The sequence below is a fragment of the Diadema setosum genome, chromosome 16 (genome assembly GCF_964275005.1).
Source record: "Diadema setosum chromosome 16, eeDiaSeto1, whole genome shotgun sequence".
NCBI classification, from domain to species: domain Eukaryota; kingdom Metazoa; phylum Echinodermata; class Echinoidea; order Diadematoida; family Diadematidae; genus Diadema; species Diadema setosum.
The window spans coordinates 18116786-18141954 of record NC_092700.1 but is presented as its reverse complement, the minus strand read 5'-3'; the positions used below and the strand labels follow the sequence as shown (position 1 = coordinate 18141954).

The following is a 25169-nucleotide window of genomic DNA, read 5'->3' as shown; positions in this document are numbered from 1 at the left end:
TGTAATTGAATGACAAAAGAATGAAATAAGCCAGGAAAACTATGTTATATGCAAGGTAGCCATAATGACCTCCCAAAAATTGTATGGCTTTTATTTGGTAATGAAGAGTTGACGTGATTTTATGTCAATTAAAGTTGATTTTATCCAATAAAACTACAATCAACCAACGAAAAATGTTCACGTGTTCATGAAAATAATACACATAACAATACAAAATCTAATACGGGGAATGCAAAGCCAACTTTTTTCTGACTTTTCCAAACATAGTACCATAAAAAGGTTTGTTAGCAACGTTCTTTCATTTTCGGATTAACGTACCTCCGGAATGACAAACATTATTTCATTTTCGGATTAACGAACTTCACTTTACGGAATTACGAATCACAAAGAAAAAAAAAATGTTTGGAATAATGAACCCTTTTCGGTTTTCGGGCATTTGGCATAAAGAACATCTCCGGATAATTACGGCCACGTAACGTACTCGACCAAAAGATGAGAAATGCATATCAATCTCATCAAGATTATAGTATCTGGTTTATTAGAACGAAAGTTTTTCCTCCACTTTGTGAAACGCCAATAGCGAATAAAACTGAAATTCACCACACACAAAAAAAAAAGTCCTAGAACTCAGCATCACACCACAGAAAGGTATGGTTTTCAGACACTTCTTGGCTTAATCTGATGATGCTGCAAGCATGTGAGAGTCGATTCCCGTTGCCTCACATGTGACATCCCACAGCTGTTTCGCAAGGCTCATGTCACGGCCGAGCTGGGCCTCCTTGGTCATCCGGCAGTTGGCGTAGTACGCGCCGGGGTTCTTCAGCACCGACTCGTCAATGGCGCAGTGGATTGTGGTCTGGGCCCCGTCCGTTTCCGACAGGGCCCAAAGCCTGCATGACGTAAAGATGGCAAGAAAAAAAAAAGTATTGAAAGGGAAATCCAGTTCAACTATAAGTTAGTCTTATTAAAAAAAAAAAAAAAAAGAGTAAACTCTTATCAGTTCAACGGGTAAGATTGGACTGAAACCGAATGAAAAATAAGGAAGTTAAGACATTCTGAAGTTTTGCTAATTTCTGCAAAATAGTTCTTGTATAGTGGATATGAATATGCAAATGAGTGAGCTAATGGTACCATACCCTCACAATTTTCCATTGTCCGTGTATACACACACAAAAAAAAAATGACGAAAATTCAATTACTCTGTTATTGAAGCATGAAACATGATGTTATTCCTGGTTGAATAGTTTCAGAATAGTGATCAATTAGACGAACCAGTATTTGAGCCTCGGGCATAATTGCATCGGAATGAAAAACTGGAAATTTCCTAATTTTATGTACAAACCATATGGCAAGCTGAGAGGGGATGATGTGCTCACTTTGCCATTTGCATGTTCATATTGACCGTTCAAGAACTATTTCCTGAAAAATTAGCGAAATTTCAAAATGTCATATTAAACTTCTTTATTTTCACCCGATTTCGATCAAAATTTTACCGTTGAACTCGTAATATTTTACTCTTTCTTATTAGACTAACTTTAATTTGGACTGAATTTTCCCCTTTAACAAGTTCCGTCTCAAAATAGATTAATTCCATTCTTATTTATTTGACATACTCACGATTAAAGTAAAAAAAAAAAAAAAATTAGAAAAAAAATTCGGGATATTTCTAATCATATCTCGAAGAATTTTTGGCTTGTAGTGTAACAAGTGAAGCAGTAGCTTTATCTTACTTTCCAACTTTGAAATGTTTACAAATTGCTCTTAACTCGATCGTTTTGCAACTAAGCTCTTCATAATAGAGACCCCGTTTACAGTGCGGGGCTGGGCCGAGCCGCGGCCGAGCCCAGCCTCAATTGCGAGGCCGGGCCCCGCAATTTTGTCCGTTTACACTGCCGGGCTCGGCCGCGCTTTTGATTCAAACCTTTCAATATTTTGTCGTATAGGTGGCGCTCTGCTTGTAAACAAATGCAATTTGGTATTGTCTGGTTTTCAGACCCTTTGCCAAATGAATTCCGTGGCGACGAAGTCGCCCTTCGGCAAAGGCCTTTGCCGAAGGAAAGAATCCTTTGCAGGACAAAGCCACTTTAAACTATACTAGTTTTCGACGTTGAGGGGGTTAATATCCTGAATAGCGAAAGATACAGGCAGAGGGTTTGGAAGCCAGACTAAAATTGGCCGCGCAATTGGCCGCGCATTTGGCCCAGTTTGCGTTTACACCAAGAAAAGGCCGGGCTCGGCCGCGGCTCGGCCGCGGCCGAGACCACCTCCAGAGCGAGGCCAAATGCGAGGCCAATTTTGGCCTCGCATTTGGCCTTTTGCGCGTTTACACTGAAGCGGGGCTGGGCACGGCCGCGGCCGAGCCGCGGCCGAGCCTCGCACTGTAAACGGGGTCAAAGTGAACATGCTCTGTAGGCCTACGTGAAACTGCAAAATGCTAAACGCAAGTGTTTAATTCTCTCCCAACTCACCAAACACGGACCAGCATTTTGTAGTGCACCAGCCTTTCCTTCGCATTGTAACTTTTCTGGAAGATTCCGGTTGAAACCAGTCCAGGGTGAACGCAGCATGCAGTCACACCTGAGCCCGCCAAACGACGCGCCAGTTCTTTGGTGAATAGAACGTTAGCCAGCTTGCTACGCTCGTACATTCCACGTATCGGTAAACCTGAACGGGAAACAAGAATCAAGGAAGAAAACAAACCACGAATGAGGTACATATAGCGACCAAGTTATTGTACATTTCAGTGGTGGATCCAGGGGGAGCGCATCAGGCGTGCCCCCTCCCCCCTTATTTGTTTTGTTAAAACAAAAGAAATAAAGAGAAAAATGGAGGAGAGTGCGTGCCCCCGCTTTTAATTTTGTAAAGGCGCCCCTCTTAACGGAATTCCTGAATCCACCCCTGTATCTGATATAGGGTCTTCCAGATTTGAACGTCGAGATCGGGGACTGTCACTTGATGACGTCATTTAAATCACTACGTATTCGCTTGCCGCGCGGCCAACCCTTCTCGTTCGCTACCCAAGTAAAAAGACAACCAACCAAACAAACAAGCAAATAAAACAAAAACAAACTAAACTAACCTAAACTAAAAACCAAAAACTAAAAAACTAATAAATCAAACCAAAACAATCCAGGACGGTGAACCATCAGGTTAAGTAAATTATGTTCAGGGCTTCGATCAGCACCATTTTTTTTTTTTTTAATATGATTTTAACTGTCATTACATTCGTTGCTAACATCAATTACTAGCATAAAAACATTTATTTCCTCGTCATTTTTACTTCGGTAGCCTATTTAAAGGTACTTTATCATTGAAGCTATAACTTGCAACACATTCTACAATATCAAAGTTAATGTTTTTAGTACGATTTTTTTTCCGATTTTCTTCTTATTCCCATACATCAAAATACGAAATAGAATTCAGGGTCGTCTGTCGAATTTACCCCAGGACAGGATGCACTTACAATGTAGGAGCCCGCCCTCTCCCAGCTGGTTGCGAATAACTGAAATTTGGGTTCCGACTCATAGACATACTTGCTGGGGTATAGGGTAGAAAACCTCCGGGTCATGGTAATTAAGTTTACATTTTCTCGTCCCTGGCAGCGCTATTACTGTGTCATACTCTGCCTTTCCATTTCTGCATGTTACATACTGCTTTTGTACTTATGCCGATTCTGTGTCATGCTGAATCGAAATCGTTTGTGACTCTGTATGTACAGAGACGTTGTCTGAAATGCCGAAAAGGTATAACTGTTGATGATAATATGATGGTACACAAGGCATCGGGATATCATCTTAAAGCCTAAGGATATATGCAATATGATATGAAAGAGAGAATGCACACTGATACATTAAAAAAAAAGTACGGTAGGTGTTACCTGCACCAGATTTGTTGGTGTAATCTACGTCCTTTGCGCGGGTGTGGACGAATGACGAAACGTTGATTATTCGACTGGGAGCGCTCTTTCTAATCAAATCGATGAGACTCAGCGTGAGAACGAAGTGGCCCACGTGATTTGTTCCCATGATGACGTCGAAACCCTCGGGAGTCGTGACACCGATTGATGCACCGCGGATACCTACACACAGAGAGAGTTGCATTTGACGGACGTGGGAATATTCAATTAAAGAGTGATCGTGACGCCGCCATCATCATAATACATATTGATATCCGAGCTAAGAATTTGAGTACATACGTATTGTATTAACATCTGCGGAGACCTTTGTTCGTGTTTTGTTTTGTTGTAGAGTTTGCAAATTACGCACTGCCTGATCCATGAATAACTTCGTGATAGCCTAAGAGCAACGCGTTGTATACGGTAAATAAGCAAGGAGGTCCCACCTCCCTGAAATAAGTGAACGATAAGATAGGGCCTCATCCACGTCAAGCGCTGCTTATATGATAACGGTCCCCTGTATTGATTTCTCCTTTGTTCATAAATACAGTATGCCTTAATATGTTGTTTTGATTCATATGTCATTACAGACTGATGTTGTTATAATACTGACATATTTTGTGTATTGATTTGTATGTTAAACTCTTCCCCTTTTTTTGCATACTCTGTATCACTTTGTTTTCATTTGTATTGTATTTGGAGAAAGAAAATGCAGAAATAAACCAAACCAAACCAAACCAATACTTAGTGAATAGAGAATGGGTGGTATCTAGGAGGTATGCGAGATAGTCATGAACAAGAAAAGCCAAGTTGTTCATACTGTCTGCAAGAACTATTCGGGTACCAGAATTAATTGTAATATTTGCGCGCGATCTCATTGTAACAGAAGAAGAAGAAGAAGAAGAAGAAGAAGAAGAAGAAGAAGAAGAAGAAGAAGAAGGAGAAGAAACAGGAGGAGAAGAAGAAGAAGAGCTGTACAAGGCACAGCACAATGGGAAATCAGGACAGTTTTATCCACTATCGACGTCTCATTACCCATTGTTACCCAGGAGACAATCATAATCATAGTCATTTTTAAAAAAACGGGATCCGTCTCAATGCCACGTGATGAAGAATTGCGTATCATTCAAAACTGGGAGTCGGGGAGTAGAACGGGGTGCACGTCACGAGTCCGACACCCACGAGTCAAACAGCCCACGAGTCATGTAGCCCATGAGTTCTACACTATTACAAGGCAAATGAGGCCCATGAACCCGACAGCAGGCAAACAAGGCCCACGCGTCGAGACCGACATTGTGTGCGTAACTAAGCTTAGTGATGTAATGAGTGTCGTACTCGTGGGCCTTGTTTGCCTACTGTCGGATTCATGGGCCTATTTGCCTACAGTGTCGAGCTCATGGGCTGTATGACTCATGGACCTTTTTTTTTTCAAAGTCAAACTCATGGGCCGTATGGCTCGTGGGTGTCGGGTTCATTGGATGATCCCGTGGAACGGCAACTTGCCTACAGGACGAGATGCCAAGGGGGCGACATGCTTAAATTAGCAAAGACACGTACTAGTATTTTGAGACGAAGGACCCCTAATGTCTCGGTCTGTTTGAACAAGTTTTACACAAGGAAGCTGGGGTGAGTTTTAACAAGCTTTGCCAAAGCAGACTTTCGTCTTCTCGTTCTAAATTAAAAAGCAACAAGATAAAATTCAAAGAATGTTCCTGCGACTTCTGAATGATCGCCTACGCAGCTTTTCATCACAACCAAGACGTCTAAAGGGACAGTAGGAGTTTTATAGCTTCGGTTTGAGCGTAAGAGATAAGCAGTATCCGTGCTTACCATTTACAGCGTATGATTGTATTGTTATAATATTTCACAAAGTGTGTCTTGAGTCTCGATGCTAGAATTCAGAAAGCGGTTTCGACATCCTCATTAAAGTATCCTTACCCATGTATAACTTGGAATACAGTACTACGCGCACTTGATACGAGTCGATTTGATTTGACTTTCTGCATTTTCAATGAAGTACCCGTAGATTTACAACAAAGTACAGTCGTACTTTCAACAAAAACGTACTTAACAAAGTAATAAAGGTCACGATGTAATAGTCATGATAAGCTTTTAAGTATTTGAACAAAAGGTTAATGAAATCAAAGAAATCAGCAATACACTTATTTCCACTTACAAAGAGAAACGGGAATAAACACAGGAATCTGTAATCTTGGAAGCACATACGTCCTGGACAGTGATGGAAAGCCTCGTAATAAAAAAAAAAAATAATAAAGATGTTTTAATATATCGCACAAATAGGGAAATCTCGTAGCTATGGGCAAAGCTCCCATACTCATATTCACAGTAACAGGAACCTGGTGGCCTGTGTATTAAATATGATTATGGGGATTTCAGAATTCAGTATGGAGCGGGTTAAAATGATAACCACCTGCATTGTTGATAAGAATGTCCAACCTGTCTTCTTCTCTTAGTACGGCATTGGCGAAAGCTCGGACACTCGCCAGGTCGGACAGATTTAGCTGTCTGAAGACCACGTCGTCGCTGCCCGATCTACGTCGAATCTCGGCCATCGCTTCCCGGGCCTTGACCGGGTCGCGGCACGCCATGATGATCCGCGCACCGCGCCTGGCGAGATCCACGGCCGTTTCCCGCCCAATCCCAGCATTGGAACCTGTCAAATTAACAACAGTGATGATAGAAATAATATCAAAATAAAACAAGTGATAAAAACGTAACGTAACGTAACGGAATTTGACAAAATGTCCCCCCCCCCCATTCATTTACTTTTCTTGTTTGTTATTGCAGAAGTGCAATTCACCGTTGATAAACTCGAAAGGCCAGAAAATGTTTTCAGTTGGCAGAGTTGATGTCTTAAGATAATGTGTGGGGACATACAAAAAAGCAGATGCTTATACTTGTAGGTTTTTTTTTTTTTGGGGGGGGGAGGAGGGGGTATATGTAAGTCCGCACACACACACACACACACACACACACACACAACATGCATGCACAAACCAGCGAACAAGAGAAAGGAGAAAGAGAAGAGAGCTTAATAAATTTAGTATTTGACTTCAACTCCCCCTATATCAACCAACTCTCCTTAGAAACATTTTGCCCGTGAGTTTTGCAAAATTTACTTTCATGACTTTGCTCGCATTTGAAGTTGCGTATTTCCGTGTATGAATATGTGCAGGCATTCCAGGACTGGTACACACAACATTCGCACGTGCGTCGTGCATGAGAACCATGCACAAACTGCGCACGAATGTTTTTCGGCTCCATTGTCATACAACTTCTGCGCATGTTGGACTTCACCGTTTTGTCCACATTCGCGTTCTTATCGCAGATTTCCCGCTTTCTCAGCGAACCCATGATTTTATACGTACGTTTCTATTCTTGGCACGACATGAAGTTGAACTGTATACGTCTGTTTAAGGATGGCGTCACCATGTCCCATATGTCACAAGGTGGCCATACCAATATGGAATTTTCAATTTCTTGCAAAGTACGTTGGCTCCGAACTTGGGTAAAAGCCAAGCAACACTTACAGTGCCTGCAGGAGGTCACGCGGATGGCACCCGAACAGCGCACGAAGGTTATACGAAGTTGTTAAGTTTTAATTGAGATGTGTATCCGAAGGACACATAAAGGCAACATAAAGGTTGCACGAAGATTTTGCCACCGCTCACTAAAGCTGCAGGTGCATGGAGTCTATAAGCAACTCCATTGGCGGTTCCCGAGAAATCCGATGTTTATACGACCAGAGCCGAATTTGAAAATTTCCTTTATCGTGTGTCCATCTTGGCGCCTGTTTTAAAGGAATGGCATAGCTTAGGTTGAGACCTTGGTTTCATATTTTCCACTTTTGGTAAAATAATGAGAAACCTCTTATGAATATGAAAAAAAAACATGTAATTTAAAGAAGAATTTAACGTTTCAGTAAATCATGCCTTCTTATGTGAAGTTTCTATCTCATTATCCTTGTTCACTGTGGTTTGTTATCAATTTTTGAAAGCATTCTTATTTCTTAACCCAATAATTCACAATAGATTCTGTAACTCTGTACCCAGTACGGATGTTCAAATGCAAAAAGTCTGAAAGTCATCCGGAGATCTCCCTTAACCGATTTCACACGCGACATGCTCTGATCTTGCAACTGCTGTTGAGTCATGCTATATATAGGTCCGTATAGGTTTATGATTTTCTACAAGAAAACTATATATTTATGGTTCTACATCCTTTGTTGCGGGACAGTCACCCGCCATAAATAATAATGATATTAGTAATTGACAGTACTTATATACAGTATATACCGCATAACGCATAGTGCACATGCCCCTATCAGCCTATGCGCTCAAAAATGGAAAGATTACACAAATAATGCATACAATTCCAATCACAGTGATGGTACTGAGTTTCATGTTTGCTTAAACAAATGCGTTTTCAAAGCAGACTTGAATCTATTTGTATCAGTGATTTGTCTTAAATTCTGGGGTAGATTATTCCATAGGGTAAGGGCATTAAAAGCAAATGTTCGTTCTCCGTAAACTTTGGTTCTTCTATTCGAAATAATGAGTAAATCTATGTTTTTAGAACGAAGGTTCCTCTTTGGTGTGTAGATTTAAAGTAGCTCTCTCAACTAATGTGGAGCAAACATATAGAAACATTCAAATGCTAGTGGCAATATCTTAAACTGAATCCGACTTTTGACTGGAAGCCAGTGCAAGCTTCTTAAAACTGGTGAAATTTGTTCACGTTTCTTGATTTTGGATACTTTTCGTGCAGCAGAGTTTTTGGATTGATTGTAATCGCTGTATCTGTTTGACCGACAATCCATAAAGCAATCGATTACAAAAATCAAGGTGGCACATGACAAAAGCATGAACTAATTGTTCGCGGTGTGTTTGTCAATGAACTCTCGAGTTTTCCCAATTTTGTAAAGTGTGAATGAAGCAGAGCGACATCTTTGCAACACAAAATTTTCCATGAGCAATTTATCATCCAAGATTACACCTAAACTTCTGCAAGTGTGTGCTGTATGGATTGTAGTACCATCGAAATCAAGAGAACAGAACAGAACAGAAATCTGCTTTCCTCAATCAATTTCAAATTCATTCTTTATTGAAATTCCTTTACCAGGAGGTAAAGATATCATAGTTGTCGTGCTTGCAAACCAACGGACGAAAATTGTTCACAGTCTATTGAGGTATACAATAATGATAATTTAACATCAAAATCGTTGTATCTACCATATAATTTCGATGATATCTTTTGAAATATGATGGAAGTCACATCTTGCTCACTCCGCACTTCTTTAATTCTGTGCGCGGTAATTACAGTCCATCTGCTACATGATACATGTATGTAGACCAACTTAATAAATAAATAAAAGTGTACACTTCTATCGGGCAACACTCCATCAAAGAGATGCTCACGGCTCTTTTAGGCATCTAAAAGGGATGGTTATAGATTTGGCTGGGATGGGGGATTCAGCCCTGATTGAAAGAACACAGTGTCCCATAGTGTGAGAAACACAGTGAGAAACACAGTGTGAACACAGTGTGTGATACTCAGTGTGAAATCTCTTCACATTGTTAAATTCGAGCGTTTTCACAGTGTGAACACAATGTGAGTCATCAATTCAGAGTGTGGAATAAAGCATTGATATGTGAACACTCTATGAAAATCTTACCACAGTGTGAAACCATCTTAGCACTGTTACATTCGAGCGTTTTCACATAGTCGACTATGTGGACACACTGTGGGACACTGTATTCTTTCCAGTAGGGAGGTTTAAACTATTTGAGAGATAATTGGAAAATGAAAAAACAAAACAAAGAAAAACAAAGAGGTCCTAATGAAAGGTGGGTCCCACCTTTCATTAGGACCTCTTTGTTTTCAGATATCTCAGCCATTTGAAAACTGATGTTCATCAAACAAACTTTAGATCCTCCTATAGAATGGTATATGCTCTTTAATATTTCATATTTCAAGGTTTCTATTATCTCGCAAAAGTTAAATCCTTACGACCCATCTCAACCAAAACTATACCATCCAGTTAACTTGCATCATGTTCTGTGTTCTGCTCCACTGCTGCACTACACCTATATAGAAAATACCAGAACAAAGCATTTATACACAAAGGCTTATGAACTGTGATTTATATTCTGAGGTGTCAGATCATCTTCACAGTTTTCCCACCTACTTACCTTCAGCAATACTTAGTTTATATTCCAGTTATGAATGTGCTCTGCATATAATCAGTGTTGCAACTCGAGCATTTCCTTTTCTATAAGGATAACACCAAAAGGTGTGCTTGGTCATGCGGCTTGAATAACGTTGATTCAGACTTTTTATTATGATTTTTCTCTTAGTCATGAGTTTGTCCACCTTGCACTTTTCTTTACTAAAATCTATAAAAGCTTTGAAAGTAAATTGCAGCCTTGAATTACTGCTGGTTTCTTGCAATTTGTAAGAAAAAGATATTCGTAATTTTATGAAAAAAAAGAAAAAACCGGTAGGCGATAAAAGAAGAAACACAATCGTGCGTCGACATCGTGTAATATACAATTATGTATTTATGAAAAAAATGTACACGCATCCTCTATTTTAGTAGGTTTGTTAGTCCAGGGCCAAGGGCCTGTGAAGTTAATAAGTATTGATGTGCTCGTAATAAATGTCATGTTTTATGTCCGGTATACATTTCCTGAACTCTAAAAGAAGGAAAAAAAAAAGTGAATGTGTGAGTTACAACTCATGCTGGTATACAAGATCCCGGGTTCATTCATTCATCGCAAAGAGCAGAGTGCATAGACCGCGCGAAGTGTGTTCCCGCCTTACATCCTACTGGACCCAACATGGCAGACCAGCTTAGCATATTATAGCTGAATATCTATCCAGCCATCTTCTCAGATGGAAAAAAATGAAACAAACAAACAAACAAACAAACAAACCTCAACATCGAAAGTGTTCTCTGACAATTATATAAATGAATCCGTGAAATTGTTAAATTTGCACACACGTTGCTTAATTTGTCTCTGTATCTATAGGAGCCCCTCCCTCTCGTATACAAATCAAAATATCAAAGTGAAAGCCAATTCTACATTATGTATTTCGGCAGGACTCTGAGATCACATCCAGCTTAATACTACAGGGTGTTCTCGAATCGGTAAATGTTAGAGGCATTATTTACCATTTGCAAATGAAACAATTACTCACCCTTCGTGATTTAAAATAGTCATAAAATGTGAGTTAGGGATAGAAACAACCAGTGTAAAAATGTTAATTGGCATAAATAATGCTAGATGGTTAATTTGAACGATAGTTTTATCAAAATAACCATTCACTGGTGACAGTTATGGTTTATTGAGAAAATTAGTGATATCTCCTTATATTTGTGCCTTTATTGCATAATACAAATGGTACAATGTTTTGTGTAAAACTAAACCTTTGCATCAATCCATGTCATATAACTCGAACATTTTTAATCACTGCTCAAAATGGTAAACAGTGCAATCCTGATTCAAGAGATCCTATACCGGCATGACCGGTAATTAAATTCCCTTTCCCTCCTGCCCCCCCCCCCCCCCTCTGTTTATATACTCTATATATGCAGGGGTCGACACTAATGGTGGCCCGGTGGCCCGGGGCCACCAAAAATAAAATATATGATATGTATGTATATATATATATATATATATATATATATATATATATATATATAATATATTATATTATAATATTATAACATTATTATAATATTATTATAATATATTATATATATATATATATATATATATATATATATATATATATATTATATATAATATATATAGCCTACTTCCCCTTGCCAAATGTATTGCAATGCGTGAACACTTGCATTTTATAGGAGACAATTTATGATATCAATATAGTTTTAATGAAATTGGAACACATAACCCACAGGCATATACGTAATGCATTGAGAAAGGCGAGGCTCTGTATAGAGCCTATACTTATATTCAAAAAGCATGTTACTAATCAATACTCATTTGCACTTCCTAAATATTTGGTATTTGTTTATTATGTACCCTTATTTTTATTTGTTTGGATATCAGTGCTTTCCTGTTACAAAATAATAAGACTAAATGCTAGTACTGTACTAGTAGTAATAGCAGTAGTAGTAGCAGTAGTAGTAATAGTATTGAAAATAGAATAAACACTGATAACGCAAAAATAATAATAACATATTGTTAAAGATCTTATCATCAGGAACATTATGTGACGAGTCATTTGTCATGTAAAGTTCGTGAAGTTCTGTTATTTTTTTGGATATAGGCTCCCCTAATGTTATTCATGGCTGAATAACTCCAAAATACTGGTCAGTCCGATTTCAATCTGAGGGGAGATTGCATTTGAACAAAGACTTTTTGAAAAACTGAAATTCTGCGTACAGACTTATAATACGGTAAAGCAATGAATTCATTAACTGACTCAAATGCATATTTACTGGTCACGTAGTGATTTGTGAAAATTAGCGAAAGTTCCTTATTTTTAACCGTATTTCTCTCAGATTTTAATCAAATTTTCACTGCTGTACTAAAAAATACTCTTATTCGAAATTTCCCTATTCTAAGTAGCCTTCTTAAATAGGGGCCTATATACTTGTCATATTAAAGTTTGTAGCTTTAATTAAAAACAAATACGCATAATACTATATGACAGGTAAAAACATTCAGTCCCTTTGCCTTTAAAAGAGCGAATATATTTAGCATAAAATTATACTCAATGGATAGATGGTAATTTAGGTCTGTCTCAACTTTGTTGGTATCAATGTACATGATATATCTTATAGGTAGCTCGCATGATTGTCCGTGGGGGTACATGTACTATGCTATATAGTGGATAATACTCTTGAGCTTGACTTTCGATCGGAAGTCCAGAATTTGAAGCACGCCTGTGTACGTCCTTGAACATGTTGAAAAAAAAAAAAAAGACGTGTCCCTCTCAGACCCAGGTGAAAAACTGGGTAGGCCATAACTGGCAATTATTGTTGGAGTGGTAATAAATAATGGCAAGACTCCCTGGTAGAGCGGTAGAAACAAAGGACAGGCTACCCTAGATAAAGAAGAACCTGTCGTTATTATTACTATGAATATAATTGCCATAATGATTATCTCAAAGTTCCCATAACCATATCACGTGCATACACCTATCAGTCTCTATAGTCTATCATTCACGGGAAGGCTCATCAATAAACTGTTTCTTCCGAGCCCACTGCTTTCTTGTATACAAACAAATTAACAAACTTAAAGAGCGCGAGAAGAATAGGCCCTAAGGACAAACTGAGAAAAAAAAATATTATAAATAATGAATTGATGATAACAAGATCAAGGAATTCTACAAAGAAATGTTATAATAATATACACGCTTTTCCGGAAGGTATGTTATTCCGACTGCCCATTGTCCCTTTAGGATCCGTTATTCAATTCAATTCAATTCAATTCAATTCAATTCAATTCATGCTTTATTTCATTTTTCGAAAAGAACATAAACATTTCACTTTCTTTGGTAACAGAGAATAAGGTTGCATAGTCAAAACAAAGTAAATTGAGAAAAATATAATCGAGGAACCTTGGAATAAGAAATACGTTGTAATGAAAATTGACTGAAGTGATAAAGACGACATAATACGTAAGACATCGAAAAATGGAGGGGCCCACTAAAAAGACAATGCTTGTAGAATGTGGGCCCCTCAAGTACAGAATGTCAATAGAAATTGAACTGATGCAAAAAGGGGAAGAAAGACTGGGAATAAAGTAAAAAAGAAAAAAAGTCTGGAAGCCCACTAGGAAGATAGAGTATCAAACAGACATACATACTCAGGCGAGTAAACATAAAACGAAACTGGGACGACGAAACTAATAAAGGGGGACTCATAGACAAGACAGAACGAGACAAGACTAATGTAACAGGAAGACAATACAACGGACAGAAAGACAGAACAGATCCAGTGATCCTCGACAGAATTCATTGAAAAAAAATGATGGGATGCGTGAAAAGGATACCATTATATAGAAAAGTATAGAGAAATAGATGCAGAAATAATATAAATAAAATCAAACCTACTCTGTAGGTGTCTCAGGACAAGAGAGACGAGAAATTCGGTATATCACTTGTAAGCCAAGTTCTTCGAAAAGGAATTGAAATAAGCCAACAAGCTAATTCAATTCTGTGGGATCATAAAATTGCAATAAAGAAAACTTTAATCTTCTTTTAAATGAATATATAGAGGGGGAATTTTTTATATCATTATTCAGGGAATTCCAGTAAGTTGGGCTAGTGTAAATAAGTGTGTTCTTAGCAAACATCGTTCGTAAAAGAGGTAAATGAAATTCATTGGAGCGTCGAGTGGGATACTCATGGAATGATTGATTTCTTTGAAACATAGAAGCAAAAATGGACGGGAGTGAGTCGTTGCTGTACATGTACATAAATTGCCCCAAATTATATAAAAACAAATCTTTAATTTTTAATAGCTTATTGGAGGAAAATAACAAATTTGAGTGGGAGGGTATGGAAGGATAACAGATGACACGGAGAGCTTTCTTTTGTAGAAGGAACACTCTATCCAGTAGATTCTGATGAGTGTTACCCCATACTAAAACACCATAATTGAGATAAGGCAATATCAATGAAGAATATAACATAAGTAATGATTTTTGTGGAATATGCGAATTCATTCTATTTATAACGCCTATATTACGCGAGATTGTGTTGGATATATAATCAATATGTAATTTCCAGGAAAGTTTGTCGTCAACAATAATTCCACGAAATTTAAGATGTGAAACTCTTTCTAACTGAATATCATTCAAAATTATAGCTGTACTCAGAGTATCAACAGTATTACTGAAAATCATGTATTTCGTTTTTTGGGCATTCAAGGATAATCTGTTGGCTCTTACCCAGTTACTCACTTTTTGTAATTCAGAATTAACTTTTTGAACAAGAAAATTAGCATCATTGTGATACTGATTGTGGGCAAAAAATACATTGGTATCGTCAGCAAAATGTATGAAAGAAAGTACTTCAGATGCCTGACAAAAATCATTAATATAAGCAATAAATAACAGTGGCCCTATAAACTTCCCTGCGGAACACCACAATTTACTTCTCTTATTATACTTAACAATTATCTTTGATTATAACAAACTGTCTTCTATTTTCCAAATAACTGTTGAACCACTCCAAGGCCTTCCCACGTATTCCGTTATGTGATAATTTGTGGAGTAGAATATCGTGATCAACAGTGTCGAAGGCCTTGGAGAAGTCCAAGAAAATACTAATTAAATGAGAATGATTATCAATTGCGTGAGCCACTTTACCAATAAAATATAAAAGAGCATGAGTTGTACTATGCTTCTCTCGAAAACCGAATTGCGAATTAGTAAAAATATTATGCAACTTCAAAAAACCAATAGTTCTCTTATAAATGAGTTTCTCTAAAACTTTGGACAACGATGATAATAATGAAATTGGACGATAATTACTGACATCGGATTTATCACCCTTCTTAAATAATGGAATTACTTTGGCCAGTTTCATCTTGTCAGGTAACACACCGTTAGAAATTGACAAATTGAATATATGAACAAGTGGATCAGCAACTGAAGATCGCTAACACCTTTAAGAATGAAATTATCTATATCATCATACCCAGAACTCCTCTTCAATAATCTAATGTCTATTAGTTGGAGTAAAATAAACAGAATTGGAATTGCGCTGGCCTAAATATTCAGTAAAATGATGCTCTGACGCAGGAATATTTTGGGCGTAATTTTCACCTGTCTTTGAAAAGTAAGAATTGAAAGCATTTGCAATGTGAGCAGGGTCACTGATGATTTCATCATTCAACTTAATGTTGTCGAAACCAGATTTTTTACTCGAAATATTCATAGCTTGCTTTAACACATTCCAAGTATTTTTCATATCAAACTGGTATCTTTGCAATTGCTTGAAATAGTATCTTTTCTTTTCAGAACGTAAAATCATAGTTAAAGTATTTTTATATGAAGTGTATTTACGTTTTGATCGCTCATTTTTTTCCAATTTGTATCTGTAATATAATCTATTTTTCCTGTTAATCGACCGAAGAATTGATTTTGTAATCCACGGCAATCTAGGTGTCTTTTTATAATCTGGTTTATTTTTTTGTTTCGGAATTACATTATCCAAACGAAAATTAAATGTTTCCATGAAATAATCAAAAGACAAATTAATATCATCACTTTCAAAAACTCTTGACCAATCAAGACTAGCTAGCTTTTCAGACGAGACTCTGCGACTCAATAAAGGAGATGAAAAAAATTTAACATTATTAACTGAGGTTTTAAGCGCAAAATGAGTCATAATTGGATAATGGTCTGTCATTATTATTATCTGAAAGAATTATATAAGAATTAATAAGGGGTAGGGTATTACAAAACATATTGTCGATCAGAGTAGCAGAGTGATCAGTGACACGCGTAGGTTTCGAAATAAGCGGAAGAAAAGAAGAGGACAAAAATGTTTGAGTGTTTGATGAAAAATTCCGAGTGTTTGATGAAAATATTGTTCTTAATCGGCAGTGAATACTCAGGATCTCCGTTTATCAGGAAGTTTCATAGAGATCATTACTCCTTTATTAAAATTAGTTTTCTTTTGTGTAATTTACAGTGTAGCTATTCAAAGATCAACTAAAATACCCCCAAAATAAGTAGAGACATAACTGAACAGAAAATCACCACTGTCATTACATTTCATGAACCTTATTTAATTTCGGACCGAGAAACTCTAGTTTAAGGAACACAAACTAAGACCCTTTCGGCAGACAGTCTTAGTACACTTTAAGACTCATTCCAAAAGCATTAATTGCATTCAAAAAGAATTAATATTTATGTATAGTCAAAACTCAAATTGTCATAAGGACGTTTTACCTGTGATTAACACGGTCTTGCCATCCAAACGGTTGTTGCTACTGACTCGTTGAATGGCTACACCATACTTCAGGCGAAGTAGGTAGCGTGCCCCGTACACGGCCACCGCGATACCGGCAGACGTTATCGCGGCTTTAACGGAGAGAGGTGCGCTCCGTAACAGCGCCGCGATGTCGCAAGCAACGGACATGCCAAACTGGGATGCGTCGCTTAGGAATTCCATGTTGCAAGCGAAATTCGTCAGCTTGAGAATGATCAGTAATATGGCAAACGGCGCATTGATGGATCCAACCCAGCTCTTTATGCTGAACTCGTAATGACTTGTGAAAGCAGTCGCATTCCGCCTACCAGCTGCCTGTCAGTGTTATGCCTGTATGTTTTTGGGTTGATTGTTTGTTGTTGTTGTTTTTTTCGTCATATTTTGAATGGTTGAGCACGCAGGCACGTATACTGCAGCAATATAGTGTACCTTTAATTTACTATTGTATAGCGTGGTTGTGATTAACCTGGGGAGTCGGGAGGGGGGGGGGGGGGAGGGGCAAAGCTTCAAAGAGAATAAGGCTATATGGGGGAGGGAGCGAGAGATTGAAAGGTATCATTTAACAGAATTGTAGAAATTATTATCAAGATTTAAGGCAAATAATGTCATATCTTAATATGCAATTAATATCGCACGACCATTATGTCAGAGATGAAAAAGAAACACTCGTGATATATAAGAACGTTTAATGAACTTTAGACGGCACATTTAAGATGATTTTGTAGTATACCTTAAAACCTAAAATCGACCGTATAAGAAGACTGGAAGAGTATGAAGCGTCATTCGGGTATTATTTTGTGCTAATACGAAACGGTAACAGGAACGATCTGAAGCTATAGGGGCGATATAACACATGTAGAGCTAAGACATCTGAAAACGGATGAATTAGCAAGGCGGTTATCTAACTTGACATTTCGTAGAATCATAGGGAAGACATAAGATAAAGGGGTAAGTGTAGGTCAAAGGGAGACTTGTAAGACGCATGTTATCTAAATAAGTGTCTGCTACAGTGGATTCCCGTTATGACGAACCTCGGGATCTGCAGTTTTCTTTTGGAAGATCGAGATTTCGTTATACCCGAACCCTATGCAAATATACATAATGACATTATGATAATTTGGGGACCTGAAAACTTCGTTGTGACGACAATTTCTTTAAAACTGTGTTCGTAAAGGCCGTGTCACATCTATCTGGGCAAGCCTTTTTTACTACCCGGAGGTCCCCGCGGATGACCCGCACATGACAGTCTACCACGTATCTCACCCGTTGTCCCCCGGAGGTGCGCACGCAAATCCTTTTACCTTGTCACACCTTTCCGGGCCAGCTACGCGGGCTTGTTGCGTGTGGGGATTTTCCAGAAACCAGATAATTTCTGAGGGCGGACAAGGATTTTGGCGAGTTCTGCATGTGACATACTTGCTGGACGCGTTCTGCTTAAGTTATTCTTGCGGGTATTCTATGCGACCTGCGTGCCAGGCGCGCAGGGGCTGACAACTCAGTGAAGGAATTCCTCTGAAGGAATAGCAGACTCAAAGCCCCACAGAATTATCTCGAGGTGCTGCCGCTAAGGGCCTCCTACTGGCGTTCCGCGTGGACCTCTACGGGCAATCCCCGCTACTCACCCGGAAATTAATTTTTAGTCATGCTCAAAACTTGGCTGCGGGTAAATCGGACTTAAGTGCGCACCTCCGGGCAACTCTGGGCGAGATACGGGTCGCGCTAGGTAAGCCTACTGTCAGGTGCAGAGAGCTCTGGGTAGCAAATTTGTTTCCCCGCAAGTCAACCTGCAAAACTTCCCCAGAGCATGCTCAAAACCTATTTCAAATGAGTCACTTGGGTATGCCCACAGAGTATATGCCAGTAGGAGATACCCTTACCGGTAGCACCTCGCAGGCAACTCCAACGCAGGTACTTCGCAGTACCCGTAAGTCGCTCGTAACAGAAAACGGATCGGTTTCAAAGCTCTCACGCATGTCACACGGAATACACGCAGGTGTAGAAGGTAAGTAGCATGCGTCTAGCAGGTACGACACAAGTGCGAATCTCACAAATATTCTTGTCCGCCCGAAGAAAATTCTCGTGCGTGCTGGAAAATCCCTATACCTGTAACAAATCCGCGTGGCTTGCCCAGAAAGGTGTGACACGGCCTTTATAACGAAAACGAGAGTAGGGTCTACACTGTATACAAATCACAGTTTTGTGCACACGACAATGCTACACATTTTCCCCCATTTTAATTCAAGGTCTTGGTATTTGGCTGAACCCTGTACTACATGTCTATGTGCTTGACTAAATTACTTGTGTTTGACTTTAAGCCAACTTGAACATGAAGTGGAAGTGCAGTACGCTATCTATAATGGGAACCAAACAAATACCTATGTCATGGGTTTCGTAAAAGGTTAGATATATAAGATTTGTAAAACTTATATAGTAGGAAGGAAATGATTTACATTAAATAAAAGTAAGTATTTTTATAAGCAATAAAGTATTTTGAAATTCACTAATTTAATTAGAGGGCAGTAGCCAACTTTCGACAAATTATGTATCTTCGTATCCGGGCAATTACCCCCAGAGGGCAATTACCTCCCGGCTAAATACTGGTTAGTGGTAAGGTTAGAGTAAAGATTAGGGTTAGGGTTAGATTTAAGATTTAGGATTAAGTTCAGGATTAGGACTAGGATTAGGATTAGGGCCATACAGGGGAAGGGTCCGGGGTAATTGCCCAGGGGGTAATTGCCCTAGACCCCCTGCAGAAACACATCCTTCTTGAGATAATATAGGCCTAGAAAATGGACCAGGAATATAAGTCAGTCATTCAGAAATTCAAAATGTACTCAAATCAGAGCAAAAAGGAACGAACAGTAATTCAGAACCTGTCTTACTAATTCTACCATATACTATAGTAAGTCAGTCGATATGCAGCATGGTTTAGACCGATCAATCTTTGAGCCTATAATTACTCCTTTTGCAGAGCAGACGATAATCCAATGGGTGCATGAGGCAGCACTATTATGATACGGTGGATAACGGCAGATCTTTGGATCGAATCCGGCGCCGTTCGTATAGGGATGATAGTGAAGGTCATGCAGCATATTATTCTCAAATAAATGCACTATAATAGAGAGGTATGCACAATACTGTTAGGGCATATTGTTCCTTTTTGCACACCGTTTTACATCTATTCATTGACAGACTGAATACAAAAGAAAAGCTGTTATGAGTCTAGACTATAATATAGTGGATTGCCTGTATAGCGTGAACAGGTCAAAGGGCATCTCTCAACGCCGTGTTATGCCAATGAACTTATATATACAACATTATTGTAGCGCTTCTGGAGCGAAACAGCTGAGAAAATAGCATGGAATCACTGAATGTAAGTCACCGAGCGAGATATGTCTCATTCTCAATGAAATATCATTTATGCCTAGACTGTCGGGACAGTCATCAGACATATGGCACACCCTCAATGTGATACATTCTCAGGCAGTGGGGAGGGGGGACGTGTTATATTAGAGTGTTATATTATAAAGTGAATTCATGAATGTACAGATGTTGTTGTTATTGTTGTTTTTTTTTTTTTATTGCTATAGCGGATGAAGGAATGTCCAATTAGGGGGACTTTAACGGGGGCGGGGGACTTTTTTTAAAAACATCTTCGCCACCTCCCCCCCCCCCCCCCCGCCCCATGAACTTGGTGCCCGTAGAATGGGATTCTGTTACCTTATAGAGTTACTGCCCGCCACATTTGATGAATCTAAAAGTGTAAAAACTACGCCTCCCCCCCCCCCCACACACACATCCCCTCATCCGCCATATACAGAACTTCTGTATATCATAATTGTGATGTACTTTATACTACATGTATTCACGTAATATATAGCACTTCACTAGCTCTATCACTTCTGGTTCGATCCAGAGGTTTTTTTTTTCTTTAACAATCTCTTGAATTTATAGGGCTTTGCCCATCCTCACCCATCCTCACCCCGCCTCCCCCCCCCCCCCCCGCCGACTCTGTGTCCCTTACAATTCTCACAAAATGGGATTCTATTACGTTGTACCCAAGGGATGCTTTCTATTTGCCACGTTTGACGTAGACATAGAGTTCATCTACCATCGGTAGATATAAATACCGTTGAAGCAAAATGTTTGTACATCTCCCGGCAGCGTTTGTACATTTCCCGCCAAAATTGAACGTTTGTACATTTCTCGGCGTTTGTACATGCTGCACAGCGTGAACAATAACACGTGACAGATCAAGTGCGTAGGTATGTGCTGATCCACGAGAGCTAATCCCTCGATTAATTGCCAATAATTTGCTGATTTTCATCTCTGGTGCAGTGGTGGTTGTCACAGATTTACTGTCATAACTTGAATGTTTATTCTAACGTGATTTAAGAGCATATACGTTAGGCTAATACAGGTGTACTGCCGTTACACGTTAAAGGCATGGAAACCCGCCGCCATTGGTGTTCGAAGTCCGCATATTGTTCGCCGCCCAGCAGTCAACCCCGTGTCATGTTGTGGACTACCCCTCAGTCAACGTCGACAATATTGACCAAATGCTTGAGCGCAGCCGTTCCGAATCGCTCGTGTTTTTTGAGCCGTACACGTTCTGTGCGATAGCTCAGCGTATCGTGAAAACCCGCAGTGCCCGAGGTGTGTACGATGGAGCTGTTGTGAAAGATGGGCCTGCTGATGACATCGATGATGAACCGAGTGACGAGTTGTTGCAGCAGGCGGCCGAGACGATGTGTTCAGAAGACTGCAGTGGTGGACGAGTTTGTACTGACATGCTGAGGTTAGTGTGCTGAGGCAATAGAGTTAGAGATGCAGAGGCCGTGCAACGTTCTTGGGGGGGGGGGGGGGGGGGCGGGGCTCTGCAGGACCGGGTGATGTCAAGGTCAATGGTACAGAATATAAGGCGATTCTCAACCGCTATAACGAGGTCCTCGGGACGGGCAGTTTTCATTCGTTAAATCGAATTTTCGTTATAAATAGCTATAAACAATAAAGATGGTAATTTGGGGACATGAACATTTACTATGTTCTTAAAAGGGACTGTACAGTTCTGGTTGAAGTGAGGACTTAGCTTTTAACGCTTTGCGAGATATTCAGAAACCACTCTATGAGATGTCAAAGAGCATGCAATTCTAAGGGGTATCAAAAGTTTATTTGATGGAAATCGGTTTTGACATGGCTGAGATATCCAAAAATAAGGTGAAACAAAGAGATCCTAATAAAAGTCGTGGCCTGTCGAAGCCTTTTATCATTACCACTTTTTGGGATATCTCAGCCATTCGAAAACCAATTTTCACCGAATACACGTTAAATTCTTCTTAAAATTGCATGCTCTTTCATATTTCAAAAATTGGTTTCCCATCATCTCACTTATGAATGTTATAAACCTGAATCCCCACCTCAACTAGTACTGTACAGTCCCTTTAAGAGAATTTCGTTTATATAACTGTGTTCATTATAACGGGAGTGCATTGTAGTACTCATGAGCGTCTCGAAACTCTCCAAGGCGCTTATTAACTCAGAGAAGGCAAAAAGGCGACGAGGAGTTGGACCAATTAATTAAGGCGCTCTTGGAGTTAAAACATTTACTTAACCTTTTTATTACCCCAAGTTTGACAAGTCTCAAATACAGCGTTCACGGATGATTTTCACCGCACTTTCACCGCATTTTCAAAGCGTAGTGACACTACGTGATGTTGAAATCCAACTACAGGACTCGTAGGGAAGTACATAACTTCAAAAAAGTAAAGCTATAGTCTAGTGCAGAAAGTTTCATTCAAATCAGACATACAGTATACATTATAGTTAAGTATTTCATAAGCTGTAAACTTCCAAGTTGTCACGCCACGCTGTTTGCCATGATGAAGTGCTGATACCATCGATAGCTTCACAATTAAGTTTCCCATTGGCCTGTATCCATACATCTTCACAAAATTTATATTTAGTTAAAACAAAATGATATCTCGTTCTACATTAAACAACTTTTCAGGGATGCCAATCTTTTAAGCAGCATGGAGTACATGACTGTATTTTGTACCGTATGCCCCCCCCCCCCAAAAAAAAAAAAAAAAAAAAACTTACAACGGGACCCTCCGCAATGATAACGTTAAAAATAGTGAATCGATCCAAATACGATTTCAGGATACAAAACTATAACTCATTGCCCACATCTTACAGAAAACCCCATTCGATTTGCTTCAGTGGTCAAAGAGAAATGAGGAATTTTGTAGAGCATGTCAGAAATCTCTTCCCTCTAAGTTCTGTCTATACTCGTGTTCACACACAAGAGCATCCAAGTGCTAAACTTAGAAGAATCAGACTCATGACATGCTTCACAACAATCCACATTTCTCTGTGACCGTTTAACCAAATTGAATGGGGTTTTCTGCAAAATAGAGCTAAGATGTTATATTTTAAGACCCTGAAGTAGCATTTAGACAGTTTAATCATATATTGGGTGTTATCAATGCGAAATTCTGATTGTATTTTTTTTAATACATACTGTATAGGCCTACGTGGTCTGGACTCTGGAAAGACGGATTTTAGAAGAAATTCTATTTTTACCTGTCAAGTAATATACATGTATATAAAGCAGTACAAAATATTGCCAAAAAGTAACAGTTCGCATCTTTGTATGTATTGCGATGTTGGAATAACCCACACACAGCACCGTTATTATAGTATGAGCTATGCAGCTGCAACGTCCACGACAAGACATTAAATACATTAAACAGTGTATTTTACAAACCTCACAAGAGTTGTAAAGTGATGACATCATTACTCCAAATTAATGTTGTATGTGTGTTTTTGAACAGTTTATTTCTTATGAGGACAAGTTTTACTTAATTCAGTACCTATTTTGTTGCCCATAGTCTTTATCTATTCTTCTTGGATAATTACTTTCCTGAGGTCAAATTGAGCACGACTTTCAGCTTATCTATTGCTGGATCAACCCTTTCTTATTTTTTATTGTTCATCTTTCTCTCTCTAGATTTCGCCATATTAAGCGACTTCTAGAGAACCCCAATAGCTCAAAGCGTTTCGTTTTCTGCAAGGATTTTGGACACTCAATCGTCGATCGCTACGAGTTCCTCCCCGACCGAACTGCCCAATACAGGCATGCCTTCCTGATTCGCCATCCGGCCAAGATGTTTCGCTCACGGCGCAAAGTTCTGCTCGCAGAGTACGAGAGTAGTCGAGGAGGTGCCAAGAAGACGTACCAGGCTGCTAAATCTCGCGAGGAATTCCACCTGCTTAAGGACGCTCCCTCTTGGTACAATCCACCAGGACTCTGTTACAAGGAGTTGTACGAGCTTACAGCTTATGTCAGGGAGAACGTGGATCCTCACTTGGTAATCTTAGACAGTGACGATCTCTTGTCGAACCCAGCTGTTGTCTTGCCGAAGTTTTGCGACGCTTTGGGCATCCCCTACAGCGAGAGACTTCTGAGCTGGAGCCCCGATCCTGTGGCGACGGACGAGTGGCAGAACGCGTTCAGCCCAATCAGAAGTTTCGAATTCATCAACATGTTTTGCCACACGGCGTTCGAGAGCTCACAATTCTTTTCACCAGGACCGGTTCCAGGTGACAACGACTTAACTGATGACGTCAAAGAGTGTGTAGAGTACTGCCTACCTTTCTACAAAGAAATGCACCAGATGAGACTGTGTTAGCCTGTCGAGAGACGTTTTATAATTATTATTGTAGCCCTGCAAACAGGCTAGTCGCAACATCAGTCTTCTGAAGGTTCCATGACATTTGCTCTTGCGACAGTTGCTCCCGTGAAATGTCTCCACGCTTAAGCCAAACAAAAATACTATACACACACATAACTGTAACCCTAATCCGAATCCTCACATCAAACTAAACCTAAAACCCCATCACAACCCAACCCTAACCCCACGATCCTTGGACACTGTTGGAGAAAATAAGACCGGAGCAAATTTATTGTTGCAGGAGCATGTCGTAGATGGTCGTGAGACCCTTCTGAGAAGTCTTCAATGTTTTGGACGTTTGTTTGCTGCATTCACATCGACACCAATAAATAAAGTGCCCGTTTGTGTAAAACAGAATTTAGATTCTTTGCAATATGGTAAGCTGGTTAGAGATTACCAGGTTAGTTTATTTCATATTATAAATAATATAGTGGACCCTTGATAGTGGATATACAGTAGTCAGTTCCACACATGCGCACCACAAGGAATGAACCAAACGTGCATCCATGAACACCCTAGCACTTTTCCAAGGTCTTTATACT

At 39.3% G+C, this 25169-nt stretch overlaps 2 protein-coding genes across 2 annotated transcripts; one reads left to right on the top strand and one right to left on the bottom strand.

Annotated features, from left to right (window-relative positions):
- Window positions 1-673: 673 nt before the first annotated feature.
- Window positions 674-17077, bottom strand: LOC140239647 (retinol dehydrogenase 12-like). The gene is made up of 5 exons (XM_072319477.1): window positions 16855-17077; window positions 6327-6569; window positions 3878-4078; window positions 2469-2664; window positions 674-890 (listed from the first exon to the last, which is right to left on the bottom strand). Exons 1-5 carry the CDS (start codon window positions 17075-17077, stop codon window positions 674-676), a joined length of 1080 nt encoding a protein of 359 aa, XP_072175578.1.
- Window positions 17078-21340: 4263 nt separating this feature from the next.
- On the top strand, window positions 21341-24585 carry LOC140239646 (uncharacterized). Its single transcript, XM_072319476.1, has 3 exons — window positions 21341-21479; window positions 21518-21692; window positions 23904-24585. The coding sequence occupies exons 1-3, from the start codon at window positions 21341-21343 to the stop codon at window positions 24583-24585; spliced, it is 996 nt and encodes a 331-aa protein (XP_072175577.1).
- The last annotated feature ends 584 nt before the right edge of the window (window positions 24586-25169 follow it).

What these genes read in the sequence shown, in the direction of transcription:
- LOC140239647 (XM_072319477.1), bottom strand. Translation starts at nt 17,077, where the DNA reads ATGGAATTCCTAAGCGACGCATCCCAGTTTGGCATGTCCGTTGCTTGC. An exon ending in CAAGACCGTGTTAATCACAG is followed by an intron (nt 6,570 to 16,854) that starts GTAAAACGTCCT and finishes TTAATTTGACAG; the next exon opens with GTTCCAATGCTGGGATTGGG. An exon ending in AAAATGCTGGTCCGTGTTTG is followed by an intron (nt 891 to 2,468) that starts GTGAGTTGGGAG and finishes TACGTCATGCAG; the next exon opens with GCTTTGGGCCCTGTCGGAAA.
- LOC140239646 (XM_072319476.1), top strand. Translation starts at nt 21,341, where the DNA reads ATGGAAACCCGCCGCCATTGGTGTTCGAAGTCCGCATATTGTTCGCCG. An exon ending in GAGCGCAGCCGTTCCGAATC is followed by an intron (nt 21,480 to 21,517) that starts GCTCGTGTTTTT and finishes TCTGTGCGATAG; the next exon opens with CTCAGCGTATCGTGAAAACC. An exon ending in GTTTGTACTGACATGCTGAG is followed by an intron (nt 21,693 to 23,903) that starts GTTAGTGTGCTG and finishes TTCTCTCTCTAG; the next exon opens with ATTTCGCCATATTAAGCGAC.